Source organism: Microtus oregoni, unplaced genomic scaffold (genome assembly GCF_018167655.1).
Source record: "Microtus oregoni isolate MIOR12 unplaced genomic scaffold, Mior012 000007F_ref0000211, whole genome shotgun sequence".
NCBI classification, from domain to species: Eukaryota; Metazoa; Chordata; class Mammalia; order Rodentia; family Cricetidae; genus Microtus; species Microtus oregoni.
The window spans coordinates 31,873,559-31,893,138 of NW_024543066.1; the positions used below are offsets into that span (position 1 = coordinate 31,873,559).

Sequence of the window (19,580 nt, forward strand, 5' to 3'; positions counted from 1 at the left end):
AGCAGGAAGGAAGGCTGAAGACCAATCTTTTAGGACTGTGGAGAAATTTATTAAATTTGAATTTGTATTAATATACAAATTATCTTAGGAATGCAAAGATAATTTTAAATATGTATCAATATTCAAGAAGCTATACCAATGTAAATTGTTTATAACAGTTCACATGTAGATACACTAGTCTACCTATTATCCCATTTCATCCATTCCCTTTTTTTTCTTTTTCAAAAAGAGATTCCTGATCCTACTTCATATTTCACCTCAACTCTATAAAACTTATAATCAACTCCGCACAGATGGCAATTATCCAAAACCTTGAGAAGACGAAATCTGTAGGGAGAGGGGACATCATTTTTTAGAACTACTTTTAGCTGTCATGGGGGCTATGGAATCCTGTAAAAAACTAAAATGTTGGTTAAGTCTCAAGGATACTGCCTATAACAATTGTAGATAGTCTCTGAGTAGTGGGTAGGGTTTTTGTTGTTGTTGTTGTTGTTGAAATTTCTATTTGAATTTCTGGCCAGAGTGTGGTAAGAAGATGCACCACCTCAGCTAGTCAAGTTAGAATCATCTTGAGGAGTTTTTTTTTTTTTTAAGTGAGTCAGGACTACCCCTATACTGAGAAGTGAGAAGATATGTATCTTTAAGTAGTGAGATTTTTACCCTGCAGAGAATATTGATATCATAAGTCAGATTTTTCTTTGCTTGGTGATTATTTCTGTAACTATTTTTGCTTCTTTAGGCGTCTAATTGTCCAAGATCTCATGACTTTTTGAAGATGGGTATTTCCTATTTTCCTGCAAAGACAAGAACAGAACCCTGCCCCAACCCTCGTGAGGTTTCCTTACAACCTGTAGGATTGTCACCTCTGTGAATGAACTGTTATTTCACTTTATCAAGAGGTTTCTTCTTTTCAAACTGAATCTTGATTAATTTTGATGGTATCCATAATGTTTCTTCTGTGAAAACAAGAGTGAAAGCCCTTCCCCAGCATAGCACATATCCCAATTTCCATTCTGATGTCAACACATCCTTGAAATACACCAGCTGATTTAATTCAGAAGTGTTTTTCTGTTGTCCAATGTCTCTCCACAGCTGTTTCCTTTATCACTAGCATTAAGAAAATTTAACGTTAATAAGGCATTGAGCAGTCTATCTCTGAGGTTCTTGGTTCCCCTACCTGTTTATTAAGCATTTATTTGATTATTATTAGATCTCTTAGTCCTGTAGGGATTATGTGATATACCTGTAACATGCTTTATGTTACACTATTTTAAAAGCTGTATTATCTTGCTAGAAGCATATGTTGGAGCATAATTAGTTTTAATTTGTGAAACTATACCCATGACAGCTATAACTTCTAACAGGTGTGTAATTATAGAATCAGCCCTTTCAGAACTCAAAGCAGTTGCCCATTGAAATCATAAATAATGTGTCTATTGTATGGTGCACATATTTTAATTTTTCAACTTTTCAAAAATGAAGCACATCTATTTGTCAAATTTCATTCCTTTGCATACCTTTAAGGTTGCTTCCTGCAGGTAAAGGAATTTGGTTATAGAAGGAGCAAGTAAGACAATGTTTTATGATTTCATTGTCTTGTTGCCAAGTGATGGAGAAATCCTTTTTTTTTTTAAATATTTATTTATTTATTTATTTATTTATTTATTTATTTAGTATACAATGTTCTGTCTGTATGCCTACAGGCCAGAAGAGGGCGCCAGACCTCATTACAGATGGTTGTGAGCCACCATGTGGTTGCTGGGAATTGAACTCAGGACCTTTGGACGAGCAGGCAATGCTCTTAACCACTGAGCCATCTCTCCAGCCCGAGAAATCCTTTTTTAAACCTTTACTATTGACATGATTTTTATGAAAATTTGAGGCTTCCAGCACTCTTCCTATTAATAACTGACCAATTCTATGACCATAGAGAAGGAAAATCCGGAACACACTGAGAACCAAAGTATAGAAAGCACTTTATTGCAGTGTTAGTTTCTTTTCTCATTGCTTTGACAAAATCTAGCAATAAGCAACTTAAGTGAGGAACATTCATTTTGGCTCACAGTTTGAAGGTCCAGTCAAATCATTAAAGGGAACTCACAGTGGGAGGAACATGAGACAGCCAGTCATACTGAATCCAGAGTCCAGAAAAAGAAAGAAGGAAGTTGGTGACAGCGCTGTTTCTCCCCTTATTCAGTCCTGGAATCTGGACCATGGATGGTGCCTCCCGCACTTAGGGTCTTCCCATCTTAGTTAAGCCAATATAGAAGCCTCCTCTCAGACAGTCCCCGAGATATGACTCCTGGGAGAATCTAGAACCTGTCCAGTTGACAAGGCCTGTCCTTCCTGTAAGTCCCACCTTATGGCTAAGGGTGAGTCATTTCTAAGATACAATTTGAGTCTTTGTCTAGTTTTCTGTCCTTTCTATAGTCCTATCAAGAAAGTAAAGGTGTATTATACTACCAAGTACTTATTGAATGCTTGGGCTAAGTTTTCAGTTGCTGTTTGCTGCATCTTACTTTTATTAGAAACAGTCACTGTGTTGTGTAGTCTCATGCCTAAGTAACTGAAGCCTGACCTAAGACAATGATGAAAGAGAAAGAAAGACCTGGAGGTGCTGTGGCAGATGTCTTACATATATGTAACTTGGTACTTGAATAGAGGGGAAGCTAAAACATAACCCCTTTATCATTGTTAATGAAAACCCAGTTACTTGTGAAGAATCTAGTGCTATTATGACATTGCCATTTGTGGCAGTGGTAAGTAACAATATTTTTCATAAATTGCTTTTATTAGAAATTGAAATTTAGTCTTTTGCCAACTTTATTTTCTAGCTAGATCAGGGCATTATAGCAAGTTATTTTCAAAAGGAAAAAAGTCACATGAAGAGTTTAATCAATTTTATTCTATGAAACAGTAAAATCATTCTTTAATTCTGAATGCTCTACTAAAAGGTCTCATTTTTCTACTAAATCATTCCATACACAATTACCTATTCTTTAATGCTAAACTCCTGACTCCATACCAAAGTATTTCAGCACTTGGGACAATTCATGCTGCCCTTGTAATTACAGGCACATTTTTTTTTAGGGAGTGTATGGAATTTTAATGGTGATTTTAAACTCTCTATAGTCAAGTCACTATAGGAATTATAACTTCCAGAATATGTGTGTGTGAATATGTGCAAATGCATGCACATATGCATGCACATGTATACATGTGTGTGATCTTTCGACTAAATGCTAAAGTATTGATAAACATATTTTCATTGCAGTTTAAGTGATGCATACTAAGCAATATAGAAATTATAAGATTTTTAAATTTCTACAATTTGCCGTGCAAAACGTAAAAGCTTGTTAAGTGATTCTGACTGTGGCCCAGTATGAAATGTGTTCCACAATAGTATCTCAGAACAGACTTTAGAGGGAGTACTATAAATGTACTATTGTGAGCACCAAAGTCAGGCTGTCTGCTTCGAACCCCAGCTCTTCCCGTAACTGCATGTCACGCTGCCCTATTTCTTCTCTCACTGTCTTTATTTACATGGAGGATGATAAGATTATTCGTGCTCACAGGGATGGTGAGAGGATCAAGGGCATTATGATGCATACAGCGTTAAAATAGCACTCAGCACACAGTGAGAACTATGTAATCATTCTCCATTAAAATCTTTTAAATGTGGCATATTTAGTTTTAATGGTTATCTCTTTCATTAGTTTGTTTTCAGGTAGTTATACAATCTCAGAAAAGTAGATTTCAGTCACCGAGTTTAGTCTCTTCTACATAGTCATTTTGATCTTTGAAGCATTTCAGAACTAACATATCTGACCTTTCTAAAATAATCAGCAAAACTTCTTTCCATACTCCAGTGCAAGGTGCACTACTAATAACACAAACCCTGAAATCACAAAACCAGAGGTATCATTTGGTGATAGACGCTGCCATTGCTAGAAAACAAGATTTCATCAGTAGATGGGATGAGGAATTAATAGCTTAAATTTTTAAACAAACAATATTATTTTAGACTATAGGATATTTTAAGATGCTATATCACATGAACAGTGTATTTTCCAATAAAAATCCTGAAATCCATTTGCTTGATGTGACGCCATCCCTCAGCTTTCATTACTCTTGGAGAGAAAACTCCCCCTCTTCACTTTATGTACAATAATATTATTGGAAGCCTTAATAATAGATATCCATCCAAGTCTTAAGCTAAGTATCCATTTCATTTGGTGTTTTGTGCTTTTTAATTTAAAGTTTTCATAGATTAATAAACCTTTCCTAAGTGACTCCTGTACTTACATCATTTCTATTCATCCTTCCTCTAATTTCTATCATATCTCCCCCCTACTCCCTCTCATGCTCATGACCTTGGCTATAATTTTCTTTGTTTCACAGAGAGAGAGAGAGAGAGAGAGAGAGAGAGAGAGAGAGAGAGAGAGAGAGAAGAGGAGAGGAGAGGAGAGGAGAGGAGAGGAGAGCAGAGGAGAGGAGAGGAGAGGAGAGGAGAGGAGAGGAGAGGAGAGGAGAGGAGAGGAGAGGGAGAAAACTGAGTCCATTTAATGATGTTATTATGTACATGTGTTTAGAGTCAACCACCCTTTTCAAGATTGGATAATTTATCACTGGCCACATCCCTAGGGGAAGAAGATGGATTATTCCTTTCTTGCAGTCATTGATTGCTGTAGCTGTCCTCTAGAGACAAGGCCTTCTGAAATTTCCCTTATCTGCTCCGTCATGTCAACAGGTGTTATCATTACTTAGGTCTTGTTTAGGAGACCACAACATCGAGATTTCCTAGTTGCGGCATCTCGCTCCTATCTAGAAGGCACAGCTCAGCGTAAAGACAAAGGCTCCCGTTTCTAAACGTGTTTTATACTTTTGCACTGTGTCTTTCTTTTACCCCTCTGGCACTCAATAACATTGATAGCAGCATCGGCATGACAGGAAGAGAAAAACCATACTTGTAAAAAGCATTACTGAGCTGTTTTTCAGAGCCTATTACAAAGCCATAGCTTCAGCCTCACAGTACTTTGTCATAAGGGACATGAGTTACATGTGTCTACATCCATGGCCATAGTTGCCGAAGCTTGATTAATACAGTACTTCTTAACTGCATTTTATTCTCCATGACTTAAAGCACAGTTGTTACATATCTGTCAACCTGAGTGTGAAATAGAGCAAAAGGCACTATTAATAATGCCTTACGTGTCCTGAAAAAAAAAGTAGCCTTTGTTAAATGCCACCATCTTACTAACTGTTCTCACCACTTTAATTCTGAGCATCTCTTGAAAATTACTACTGCTTATACATTTTATGTGGGTACCTGGTGAAGGTTTATTGGATAAATGGTAGAAATCCACTCACAGAAATGGCAGTTGTCTCCCTACAAGTGGTTAAGATATTCCTCTGCCAGGTTTTACTCACAAGTGTCTAGCGTTTGGGGAAGGAATAGATGGATAATCCAAAATATAGTAGACTACTGCACTTCAGATATATTCATTAAACACTAAACTAATGATTAAAAACATATTAAGGTATTTGTTCATTTCAAAATTGGTTGTTTTTGATTTTGGTTTCTTTTGGATTTGGATTTTTTAATTGAATGATTTGCAAAATGAAGGTCTGGTCTTTATCCTGCCTTTGTTGTTGTTAATGTCTGAAATGGTTTTTACACTCTCTCTGTAACAAAATGGTCTTATCTAATTGTTTTTATTATTTCACTTTGTCCTTGGATTCCATATTGAATGCCTACCTGTATGTTATTTACTTAGTACAAAATGCCAGGGTAGCAATAATTAGATTCCTCAGCTAGGATAGTATGACGTTTGGACTTAAACTGTGTGTAATATCACTCCTGAGTGTTTCCTTTTTCCTTATTCCTTCTCCCTCAACTGATGTGTTAAAGATGACGGAAGATATCTTTCCTATTTGCCACATCATCAAGATGTGTCCATCCAACTTGTCCTCTGTTTCTACTGTGAACTGATATGGCTGATGTCACCTAAATACCTCTAAGACACCCACGAGTCCAAAGGACTTGTGGGGATATTTAGTTGACATTCTCTCTCTGTCTCATGTAGTTCCATCTGATAGCTTTATAGGAAAGAAATTAGAAAACTAAAACCTACTTTCAGATGGGCAGGATGCTCCCCTTTGCTCCAGCCCAGTGAGTGACAGGAGAATACAGCTACTGTAGCCCTCCTCCCAATAATCAAATTTCTTGATAGAGAAATGAACATGTTTTTTATGTAACTCATGAATTTTTGGCAAGCTTTATAAAGACTAAATCAATGCTAAATCAGAGGTATTTACAACACCCACAAATTTAATCCAAAGAGGATACTTAAAAGCTCATATAGATCTAAATGATGTTCCCCCAGATGGTGAATTAATGTGATTTTAGCAGGAAGGAAAGTTGCACAAATATGCAGTATTGAGGCCTCGCACTGATTTAATGTATCTGAAGCCACCACAGCACAGATGTTGCTTATCACATTGGTGCCAGTTGCTTGTCTCTCTCTCTCCACTACAAAGGGAAGAATGGGATTTGGGAGCTCAGGAAAACATGCTTCGTTTTCTTACTAATAATTTGTCAGTAATTGAAGCTTTTGGTGACTCTTATATCGAAATGATTTTTGTTATGTTCTTTTCAGGGTTTGAAAGGTGACTTGGGTCCTCAAGGTCCACCTGGCCCAAAAGGAGAAAAGGTACTGTATCTACCCCTGAGTGTCCCGACCTTGTTTTAAGACCCACCTCCCCAGAAACTGACTGTTTGTAGACCGCATCTAGTTGCACAAACATCTTTTTTATTATTTATTTATTTATTTATTAACGATTTCTGCATCCTCCCCGCCACCGCCTCCCATTTCCCTCTTCCTCCCCCGATCAAGTTCCCCTCCCTCGTCAGCCCAAAGAGCAATCAGAGTTCCCTGCCCTGTGGGAAGTCTAAGGACCACCCACCTCCATCCAGGTCTAGTAAAGTGAGCATCCAAACTGCCTAGGCTCCCACAAAGCCAGTACGTGCAGTAGGATCAAAACCCCATTGCCATTGTTCTTGAGTTCTCAGTAGTCCTCATTGTCCGCTATGTTCAGCGAGTCCGGTTTTATCCCAGGCTTTTTCAGACCCGGGCCACAAACATCTTGAGATTAATGGAAGGCTGTTATATGAAAATCCTCTAAGCAAGGAAAGCCTTTTGGTTGCTTTAGTGTGAGAGACTGTGTGTGCCGCCATAGCTGACATTAACACACGTGTGAAACCTCCTGTTTCTCACCTTTGCTTGACAGCATGAGGTGTCCCAACACCACATTAGCAAAGGTGTCCTATGTCAGGAAACTCAGCCAACAACTCCAAGCTGTCACCTTAATGATCAGGCAGGAGGCTTTGGAGGGAAGGAAGCTAACGTCATGCCTCAGCCTTATATTAAATGCTCCATTTCTTGTGTACCACTTTATAAAAGGAGTTTGGCAGTGGCCTCTCAGTGAGAGCTAACAAATATTAAAGGAAAGGGTTGTGTTGAGTAAGGTAAGTTAGCAACCCTGATTTCATGGGAGTTGTGCATTCTGCATTTTATTGTCCATGGTCAACAGATGCAGAATTCCTTGTCCATCTTACATATTTCTCTTTGAACTAGAGATGATGTCACAGAGCAATTTTTAGAGACTGATTTTAGTTCCTTAACAACTGTTATTTTAGTGAAATTGTTGCGAAAATAATGAATATACAATGCTATGTCTTAAAACTAGAGATAATTGTGTTTAATGAGAAGAAGAAAAAACCTTGATATAATTGGCATGACAGACCCATGGCACGCTCTACAGGAACATGGACTCCATAATGTCCTAGGCAACAAAAATCACAGGAAAAAACACCCAGGCCTAATGACAGCATTCTCATAAATGAGTAGAGCCCCTGAGACAGAAAAACACTGCAGTAACACATCATGAGCTAGTGGACACTTTTTCAAAACCTTTGTTTTTAAACCGGGTCTCACGATGTAGCCCTGGCTCGCCTGAAATTTGCTATGTCAATTAGCCTAGCCTTAAAAATCATATATATCCTCCTGCCTCTGCCTTTCTAGAGCTGGGAATTAAAGTGTACACCACTCTCACTATAGACAGCGTTTTCAAAGACTTTTTAATAGCCAACACACATGTCTGGATTCATGTAGGTCAACAAAGCTATCCTAGCCCTGGAAAACACTCAGATGGAGGAAAAGCCTCTGAATGCCCCAGACACGAGTGGTGCCTACTAAGCAGAACCTAGGAGAGGTGGTGGGAACTGTTCCTTGCAGCTGGAAGGCACGGGGGGGGGGGACCCACTTATTATTTCTGCTGATGCTCATGCTAACTTTGTCAGAAAAATTATCTGTCGCTATGACGCTTCCCAGCTGCTCTGTTGGCAAGTAACCGTATTTGGAAAGATAATTTTTTCCTAATTTTGGATTCATAGTCAAAAGAATAGAAAACTAGATTATTTTAGTTTTTCAAAACACGTTTTGCTACCGCAGAAAGCACAAGGGCACACAAGGCGATTTTTATATCATAAACCCTAAGGGGAACATGATAAAGCTCTCATTATGTAGAAAATTTTATCAAGAAAAAAATCTATTTTTATGTCTTTTCAGATTATGAATTTTGTGGTAGGGAAATGTGGGAGTCTGGGAGGAACTGGGAAGTGTGGGAAAAAGATGATCAAAATATATCATATGAAATTCTTAAAGAATAAGTAAAGACATAAAAAAGATTTATCTGTATGTATTGCTTCTTTCCAGAAACTGAAATAATGTGTAGAAAGGTGCTGATGGTAATTGCAACTTTTCTCTCACCTATTTTAGGGTGATATGGGACCTCCAGGGCCACCAGCCTCAACTGTAAGTAATCTTAAACCAAAATAAATAAAGAAATAAAATGTTCTATTTGCTAACCATACTAGCAAATACAATTTAAGCCATGTAGTATTACAGGAATTGATAGTGAAATCAGAATATGACTAGCAAACCTTCTCCTTTTACAGATGGGATTCTTCCCTGAACAGTGAAGAACTTAACCCAAAGTCTTAAGATTATTTCCCACAGGAGTCTGTAATCAGTACCTACCTCAAACAATTCTCTACATCCTTACCATGGTTAATACCATGGCTCTGTGTTTGATTGCACATTCTTTTGTAATAAAATATGTGAGTAAATGGGAATAGAAAGTTCTACTTAGTCTAAAAGTTCTAAAAGTAACACCAGACGTAACCATCCAGTAAGGAGAACATATAGCTCCTCTCCTCCCTTTTCTTTTATTCTCCCCACCCAACCAGTTAACATGGTATCACTACTGAGCACCACTGGCTCACCCAGAACTCGGGAACTCAGTATGTTGCCTAGGCTGGCTTTGAACTCATAGAGACCTGCCTGCCTCTGCCTGCTAAGTGCTGTGGTTAAAGGTGTGTCCCATGATGTCTAGCCAACAGCTACACTTTCCCACTGATAGTTACTTTGCCCCCAAACCTGCCAGAGGGTATTGTTATTTTCCCATGATTCCTTGTAAGAATTGCAAATGATAAAATGGCAAAAGATTCATAAGAAAATGTAATAATGCACACATGATAGAATAGTTATCAATTAAATATCTCATCATTTCTTAAGCACTTAATCATAAATATGCAAAATATTTCCATTTAGGTACAACTTATTTTCTACATAGAGCATTAAAGATTCTTGTTTAACTTAAGAAATACTCTAAGCTTAATGGAAAAGAAGAAGGCTTTTTTGTTTTACTTTTTTAAGATTTATTTATTTATTTATTTATTATACAGTGTTTTGTCTATCTGTATGCTTGCTGGCCAGAAGAGGGTGGCTGTGAGCCACCATGTGGTTGCTGGGAATTGAACTCAGGACCCCTGGAAGAGCAGTCAGTGCTCTTAACCTCTGAGCCATCTCTCCATCCCAAGAAGGCTTTTTTAAAGATCAAGTGTAGGTTTGTCAAATTTTGTGTTGATATTATGGGTGATATAAATGAAGCATTAAAGTCACTAATATTCGAGGACCCCTGATGATGGTAGAAAGTCAGGGATTGTAAGGATGTCTCCCAACACTCTGGATGAAGCATTGCTGTCTGTAGAGCACAGGAATTTGAGGAGTTTTGATTTTATACATGTGTAATTTTTTTAGAAGCTGAACACACCAAACGGAATGATAGTAATATCTTGCTCACATTTTCCAACTGGCATTTAAAGAAAAGTTATTTCTTGGTATACAAGAAACTCAAGAAGCCAAAAAAGGGTCTTACTTAAGAATAGTCAGATTCTTTAAGGTTTTTCTTTTCAAAGTGGAACAAAATGACTTTGAAAGGAACTTTTACATTTTGGAATTAAAATTTATTTGGCTTCATTTAGAGTTAGGCTTGCTTATCTGTGCAAGGCATGGCTGCTGTGCTGCAGCTAATTCCACTACTTCACTCAGTCATTTGATTTCCTAGTCATTTTCAACTTGTGTTTGAAGGCTGACATGTGATCTTTATCACTTCACTTGAAATGGAATTTTGGAGTCTCACCTGGGAAATTGTATAGGATTCTATATTCCTTGTGCCTGTTTCATAGCAGCTAAAGCCCTTCTGCTAAGGAACACCCCATGGTGGTCTCTGCCATTCATCTAGGATGCACTTACGGAGATTAAGATAAGATATTTTTGCTTTGTGGTATCTAATGATATGGCAAATCCAAGTCCCAATGAAAAGTGTTGCATTTTAAAAAATGAAATAATAATGTTATGTGGGTATTGTTATTTGATAGGCTTGCCATTAATTCGTTTTCTTATGTAGACAATTAACCGTCATCTATAAATAGGGGTGAATTGAGGTTAATATCAACCTACAAGCTCTAAATATTTAATTCGTCTTATAATGCAGGTTAATATTTTATTTATTGAAGTAACTGATACCAGTCTTTCAGGAAGCCAAAATGACTAACTGTTCTATAATATATTAAACAAGACAAATACATCAAAGAATTCATCCATAATAGTTCCCAAAACCAGCTGCTCACTAAAATCCCCCAGAAAGCTTTAGCAAATTCCAGCATTGGGCCTCCATTCCCCACAAATTCTAATTTAATAAGTTTAATGTGGAACCAGTACATTTTTAAAGCCCCACAAGTCAAGCTAAATATGAAAATGGAGTGAAAAACCGTTGTTTATAAAAACTGTAGTGAAACAAGCTTTGTTTTTGCCCGCAATTTAAAAAAAAAAAATGTTGGAGTACTCTGGTTTTGAAATTCGACTTACGGAACAGCAATTAAGAAATATCTCTATCTTGGGGAACCACCTTGGCAAAAATCAAGATACAAAATGGCGTGATTAAGTAGAGGGGGTTAGGTCTAGGAACACCTTTCAATTACAACTTTAATCCAACGATTCCAATATGCCTGCTGGGTTAGATGCCTTAATGCATCTCGAAATTTAAAGTGCGCAGAAGCCCCCCAGGGAATCTTATTCAAGTGCATGTTTTTATTCTGTAAGTGTGGGGCTGAGACTAGAAATTATAGATTCTCAGTAAGTACCTACTTGAAAGCTGAAGGTACCCCCGGTCTATGGCTCCAACAAAGCTTAATGCTCTTTCTGGCTCAGGTCAGTGGCTCTCCATCTTTACTTCACATTCAAATCACCGCAGGCACTTTTTGAAAAGATGTAACTTTTAGGCTATCGTCTATACCAAGAAGTTAGAACCTCTTGGAAAAAAAAAACTATGCAGTCAGAGGTTAAATTTTCCTAAGGCAACTCCTACATAGTTTGAGAGCCATGGTCTTGAAAGCACACCTAGCGATTTCGGCAACTTCCTCTTGAAATTCTGGAACAAACGTTTTGGAGTCACCTCTTAGTATTTGTATAAGAAATGACTAGCATGATCACTTTAGAGACTTCTGGGAGAGACTCGACCCTTCAGTAATATCTAATATTTGGTCCTGATGACTTCATTGTGAAGGATAAACTTCAAACTACATATTTGCAATCTACTGGCAAGTCCAACAGGGATTTTTCTATTTCCTAAGCAAATCCACAAGTGTTGATAATTCCAAGTCATAGAGTACTAAGGACTATCCGAGTTTACACTGTTGAGCTGGGTAAGGAGAGTGAAAAGGCTGGATTATTTTCCTCACTTAAACCATATTACTTACTCATTTTGATTTAACATAAAGATTTTTTTAACAATGAATGAAGAAAAATAACAATTGAGCATAATTTCTTTGCATGCAGGAAGTTTGTGCAGGGCTAAGTTTATTGCAGTTATTTATCCCCGTGAATCATTGTGCTTTGGCTATTGGCTCAAGTAAAACCACATTGTAAATAATTAAAAACAGTATCCAAAACCATCTATTCTCATTGACAGTATTTTTATTTCTTATTTGGACTTTTCTAACTTCTCACATATAACTATAACTGGGTCTCAGTGAAGAAAGATGATAAAGGAGGGACAGGAGCCAAATTTGCAAGAAAAAGAGAAAAGCTGGTGCAATGGAACGAAGGACAGAACCCTGGAAGCAGATTCGCCAGAGAAGCCCAATTGCAGCAGTTCTTATGCTCTCGGCCACCCGCAGCCACCGACTGTTTCTCCTTGTACAGGACGCCTTAGAAAATAGGGAGGACAGGGCTGACAAGATTGACCAAAATGGCACTGCTGTTTCCACAGACATTCTATGCCAAATTCATTCTTGACTTAGTGAACATAGTTCATGTTCAGATTCCAGAGTTGAATCCCTATGATAACATTTGGCTTCTGTAGGTTCATCTTCACAGATCATACAGACAGAACTCCAAAGTTACCATGTGAGAGGAGAAATAGTTACCCAAAACCAAATAGACAAACAAAAAAATCAGGATGTGGAGGAAGAGAAAGAAGGCCAACAAGGAAGGAAGAAAAAGAAGAGAAGGAAGAAAGGATAAAAGGAAGGAGGAGAGAGGGAGAAAGGAAAAAAGGAATAATCTGGGAACTAAAAGCATAAAGATGAGTTACCCCCCATGTCTCTTCTATCCTTAACCTTTAATTATTCTGTCAGTCTCCTTGGCTTTACAAATCTGAATGATGACTTTGGACATTATGTGAATAAAGTTTCAAACCTTCCCAGATGCCTTATTTAAAGCTTTCCCAGATTATTCTAAATAACAAAACATTAAAGAATAACCTCAAGAACAACCCAGTAAATCTGAGAGTGAAACAATCTGCAAAACCTTGCCCAAGAATCTTCTCTAAATACTTAAACACAAAGGAAAGTTACTCTCCCTTCTTCAACACCTATCAACTAACAGTATGTCCTCAGATAGGTCTCCATAGTCCTTGTCCCTCCACAATAAGAAAAAATTGATATTATAATTTATAATTACATCATTTGTTCCCTTCCCTTTCCTCCCTCAAAACCTCCCATATACACATACTTGCTTTCTTTCTAATTTATGACCTCTTTTTTCATTAACTGTTGTTTATACACACACACACATATATATATTATATATTAAATATATAGGTACGCCGGGCGGTGGTGGCACACGCCTTTAATCCCAGCACTCGGGAGGCAGAGGCAGGCGGATCTCTGTGAGTTTGAGGCCAGCCTGGTCTACAAGAGCTAGGTCCAGGAATGCTCCAAAACCACAGAGAAACCCTGACTCAAAAAAAAAATTAAATAAATAAAAAAAATAAAAAATAAATATATAGGTACAACCTGACCAAAGAGAGCAATAGACATAATAACATGAATAGAAGAAAACTCAAGAGGCCTCAGTCCTACACAAAAAACTACAGGCAGCTGAAGAATACTGAGAATGGGAGAAATGATCTTCACTAGAAGAAAGCACACCAATTGGTTGTCCAGTACTAAATGGTCAACCTTGAAAATATGCTTGAATTTTTAACTGCCTCAATCTTGTGCAGGTCTTGCAAAAGTAAACATGATCACTGTGATTTCATGTCCACAGGACCACATTTCGCAGCACCCATCCCTATCTTAGATTCTTTCTTAACACTCTAAGACATTCCCTGGGCCTGTAGAGAAGTGGATTGATAGAGAGCCCCGCCTATACCCAAGCTCTTGTACTACATTCAGTCTTTGTACTCAACACCTCTAGTAATACTTCTGTGTTAACCACTACCCACTGCAGTTACAAATTTCTCTGACCAAGGTTGGGAGCAGAAAAAAAAAGAAAGAAAAATATTTTAAACTTTAAACCATCAATACAAATACTTAAAAGGTAGTTTAAGAACAGGACCACTTAGAAATCAATACCACTAGGCCTATGAATTCCATATTCTTGGGGCTTGGCTATGCTTAAAACACCAGCCATGAATTCTTTCCTGTAGAGCAGCCTTCAAATGCAGTCAGCAGGAAACTGGTCACTGCCCTAAGCATTTTGACCAGTATGGCACCTGTGGAAACATCTTGGCTGGCATGTCAATATTGTAGCATGAAGTATTCAGTACTGGGCAAGACTATTGGTGCCCTTTCTCCCCCAGCATCCTGCATAGTACATTATAGCACTATGAAAAACAATCAGCAGGGAGAGTTTCTTCTTTTTAATTTCAAGATTAATCCCTCTGTAGCCTACAACCAAACTGTGTGGTGTCTTCAGCACTAGGGTCTTGCCATCTAGCTAAAATATCAAAAGCAATGGCAATAGTTTCTGTTGCTTCCAGTATCTCTTGGGCGTCTCTGGCCAATAACTTGTAGGGAAGTAACTGCTACTCACTGAACAAAGAGTTTCTATAGCCAAGATTGAGATCAGCACAACTCTATAGATACAGATCAATATTTAATAAGCAATTTGACGGCATGACCATTTGGAGAAAACAATAATAATAGGTTGTTGTGGCCTGTGATCTCTCTAACCATAGGCTTTTGTCCAGTTTAGAATAGCAAGCATGCATTCCCTCCTGTTTAATGAAGAATATGAGACATAATGGACACTATATTTATTATTTAATGTAGACAGCATTATTAACCAATGATACCACCCTAGATATTTCTAAATAAGAAAAATATTATTTGATGTCTACTGCTGTCTTTTTACTCTAAAGAGTCACTATATTGATAATAATGTGTACTTACTACATGTCTATGTTATAGGCATGTTCTTAAAGTTATGTTGGGCTAGATGTTTCCCATACATGCTATTCTGGTAGGAAGAAGTATTTGATGTGTGCTGATACTCATCAGGCTTTGAGGTTTATTTGTGAGGATATTGTAGGTTAGATTTATTTATTCTTTTTAGCTGACTTACAATCTTCCAATAGGTAGAAAACTTTTGCATGAATAAATATGGATTAATTTTCCTGTTGTTGATGTTTTCATTTGATAACAATGTATGAATCGTTCTGTGTTTATCTCTCATGAACATGAGTGTTCTTGGCTATATACCTACAAGTAAAGTCATTGTGTGATAAAGAATGTCCTTTGTCCGACTTAACAAGATACTGTCTAATTCCCCTCCCCAAAGTAACTACACAAATTACTGGCTTGTCAATTTATGAGAATTCTAAAAGTAACTACATTTCAACAATATTTAACACTGTTAAATGTTTTATTTTTAGGACTCTCAAAACCCTGTAACACATTCAAATACTTATGGGACTTTGGATTATAATATGGAAGACATTATAAATCAATAAGAGAATAAGAAAAAGAACAGACCACCCCAAACACTATATAGAGACAGTGGTTTTTCTAAAAAGCAGAAAAAAATATGTTACTCTCTCATATTTTTTCATGCTGGCAAATACTTATGACCTTAGTAAGATATCAGATTTGTTTCTATTGTCTCATATATTTCCTCATAGTTAGCCATACTGTTCTCATTTTAGAACGATTTTCTCATCTTTCCAAAATGTCCTCGTATGACACAAGCATGAAAGCTCATAAGTTTCATATTAAATATGATCTTTTTGTTTCTTGTTTTCTGTTTGATGTTTTTATGGAAGTTTAGAGAGTATTGGATAAAGAAGATAGTAGAGCTGGCCTTTTTGCATCTTAGTGTGCCAGAGTTTTATATTTTATGATTGTTTTGTTCTGATTTTGGATTTGGCAAAAGAAATCTCTTTCCACTTTATTTGGCAAACTTTTTACATAGCCTACATGTTGGACTTGTGGTCTTTTCTGCATATGTTTATATATATATATATATATATTCTTTTTTTTAAACACCTCAATATAATAAACTACCTTATATATTTTCTGAGTGAATGTCATCTCACTGCCTAGTATAAGTCCTACTTTGCCTTGATGAATATCTTTAACACATTAATGAAAGATGTGGGCTTTGGTCTGACCACTTATTTGAAGCCTCTCCCCTCTCTTCTAGGTTCTATTATTTATGATAAGAACTCACCAATCATAATGTCCCAGTTTTCATAGACAGCCTTCATTATGTTTCATCAATTTTAGGTATTTACTAATGATGCGGTTATGTGTACATATGTTTAACTTTGTCCTAAATAGTTTCAGAAATTTTCAGTTTATAGCTTTCATATACCTTGAGAAAATTTGCTCATTTCCAGTATGTCTTCTGTTCTAATATCTCTTTTTCTCTTTTGAGATATCAGTTCCGTATAGTTGGGTTTTTAAATAGTGTTCTACTTATCTACTAACCTCTGTTCATTGTTATCATTCTTTTTTTCCTTCTTTTTTTTTAATTTATTTATTTATTAAGGATTTCTGCCTCGTCCCCACAACCGCTTCCCATTTCCCTCCCCCTCCCCCGATCAAGTCCCCCCCCCCTCATCTGCTCGAAGAGCAATCAGGGTTCCCTGACCTGTGGGAAGCCCAAGGACTGCCCACCTCTATCCAGGTCTCGTAAGGTGAGCATTCAAACTGCCTAGGCTCCCACAAAGCCAGTACGTGCAGTAGGATAAAAAACCCACTGCAATTGTTCTTGAATTCTCAGTATTCCTCATTGTCCGCTATGTTCAGCTAGTCCGGATTTATCCCATGCTTTTTCAGACCTAGACCAGCTGGCCTTGGTGAGATCCCAATAGAACATCCCCATTGTCTTAGTGTGTGGGTGCACCCCTCGTGGTCCTGAGTTCCTTGCTCGTGCTCCGTCTCTTTCTGCTCCTGATTTGGACCTTGAGATTTCTGTCCGGTGCTCCCGTGTGGGTCTCTGTCTCTGTCTCCTTTCATCGCCTGATGAAGGTTAATATTCCTGAGGATGCCTATGTGTTTGTCTTTGGATTCACCTTATTTAGCTTCTCTAGGAACATGAATTATAGGCTCAATGTCCTTTATTTATGGCTAGAAACCAAATATGAGTGAGTACATCCCATGTTCCTCTTTTTGGGTCTGGCTTACCTCACTCAGGATAGTGTTTTCTATTTCCATCCATTTGTATGCAAAATTCAAGAAGTCCTTGTTTTTTACTGCTGAGTAATACTCTAATATGTATATATTCCATACTTTCTTCATCCATTCTTCCGTTGAAGGGCATCTAGGTTGTTTCCAGGTTCTGGCTATTACAAACAATGCTGCCATGAACATAGTTGAGCATATACTTTTGTTGTATGATAGGGCCTCTCTTGGGTATATTCCCAAGAGTGGTATTGCTGGATCCAGGGGTAGGTTGATCCCGAATTTCCTGAGAAACCGAAACACTGCTTTCCAGAGTGGTTGCCCAAGTTTGCATTCCCACCAGCAATGGGTGAGTGTACCCCTTTCTCCACAACCTCTCCAGCAAAGGCTATCATTGGTGTTTTTTATTTTAGCCATTCTGACAGGTGTAAGGTGGTATCTTAAAGTTGTCTTGATTTGCATTTCCCTGATCGCTAAGGAAGTTGAGCATGACCTTAAGTGTCTTTTGGCCATTTGAAGTTCTTCTGTTGAGAATTCTCTGTTCAGATCAGTGCCCCATTTTATAATTGGGTTGATTAGCCTTTTACGGTCTAGTTTCTTGAGTTCTTTATATATTTTGGAGATCAGACCTTTGTCAGTTGCAGGGTTGGTGAAGATCTTCTCCCAGTCAGTGGGTTGTCTTTTTGTCTTAGTGACAGTGTCCTTTGCTTTACAGAAGCTTCTCAGCCTCAGGAAGTCCCATTTATTCAATGATGCCCTTAGTGTCTGTGCTGCTGGGGTTATACATAGGAAGTGGTCTCCTGTGCCCATGTGCTGTAGAGTACTTCCCACTTTCTCTTCTATCAGGTTCAGTGTGTTCGGACTGATATTGAGGTCTTTAATCCATTTGGATTTGAGTTTTGTGCATGGTGATAGATATGGATCTATTTTCATTCTTCTACAGATTGACATCCAGTTTTGCCAGCACCATTTGTTGAAGATGCTCTCTTTTTTCCATTGTATACTTTTAGCTCCTTTATCGAAGATCAGGTGTTCATAGGTTTGTGGGTTAATGTCAGGGTCTTCTATTCGATTCCATTGGTCGACTTCTCTGTTTTTATGCCAATACCAAGCTGTTTTCAATACTGTAGCTCTGTAATAGAGTTTGAAGTCAGGGATGGTAATGCCTCCAGACAAACCTTTATTGTATAAGATTGTTTTGGCTATTCTGGGTTTTTTGTTTTTCCATATAAAGTTGATTATTGTCTTCTCCAGATCTGTGAAGAATTTTGATGGGATTTTGATGGGGATTGCATTGAATCTATAGATTGCTTTTGGTAGAATTGCCATTTTTACTATGTTGGTCCTCCCAATCCAAGAGCAAGGGAGGTCTTTCCATTTTCTGGTGTCTTCAATTTCTTTCTTCAAAGACTTATAGTTCTTGTCAAGTAGATCTTTCACTTCCTTGGTCAGGGTTACCCCAAGGTATTTTATGCTATTTGTGGCTATCGTGAAAGGTGATGCTTCTCTGATTTCCCTCTCTGCTTCCTTATCCTTGGTGTATAGGAAGGCAACTGATTTTTTGGAGTTGATCTTGTATCCTGCCACGTTACTAAAGCTGTTTATCAGCTGTAGGAGTTCTTTGGTAGAATTTTTGGGGTCGCTTATGTACACTATCATATCATCTGCAAATAATGAAAGCTTAACTTCTTCCTTTCCAATACGTATCCCCTTGATCTCCTTATGTTGTCTTATTGCTATTGCTAGAATTTCAAGCACTATATTGAAGAGGTATGGAGAGAGTGGACATCCTTGTCGTGTTCCTGATTTTAGTGGGATGGCTTTGAGTTTTTCTCCGTTTAATTTAATGTTAGCTGTTGGCTTGCTGTAAATAGCTTTTATTATATTTAGGTAGGACCCTTGTATCCCTATTCTCTCCAAGACCTTTATCATAAAGGGGTGTTGAATTTTGTCGAATGCTTTTTCCGCATCTAGTGAAATGATCATATGGTTTTTTTCTTTCAGTTTATTTATATGGTGGATTACATTGATAGATTTGCGTATGTTGAACCAGCCCTGCATCTCTGGGATGAAGCCTACTTGATCATAATGGATAATTTTTCTTATGTGTTCTTGGATTCGGTTTGCCAGTATTTTATTGAAGATTTTTGCGTCGATGTTCATGAGTGAGATCGGTCTGTAATTCTCTTTCTTGGTTGGGTCTTTTTGTGGTTTTGGTATCAGGGTAACTGTAGCTTCATAAAAGGAATTTGGCAATGACTCTTCT

The 19,580-nt window shown here is 37.6% G+C and overlaps 1 protein-coding gene across 1 annotated transcript in view; it reads left to right on the top strand.

Moving 5' to 3' along the window:
* Col19a1 (collagen type XIX alpha 1 chain) overlaps window positions 1-19,580 on the top strand; it is a 307,873-nt gene that overhangs the window by 119,937 nt on the left and 168,356 nt on the right. Inside the window, exons 11-12 of the mRNA XM_041655913.1 lie at window positions 6,660-6,713; window positions 8,841-8,876. Coding sequence (XP_041511847.1) covers window positions 6,660-6,713; window positions 8,841-8,876 — 90 coding nt within the window. The remainder of the gene's footprint in view (window positions 1-6,659; window positions 6,714-8,840; window positions 8,877-19,580) is intronic.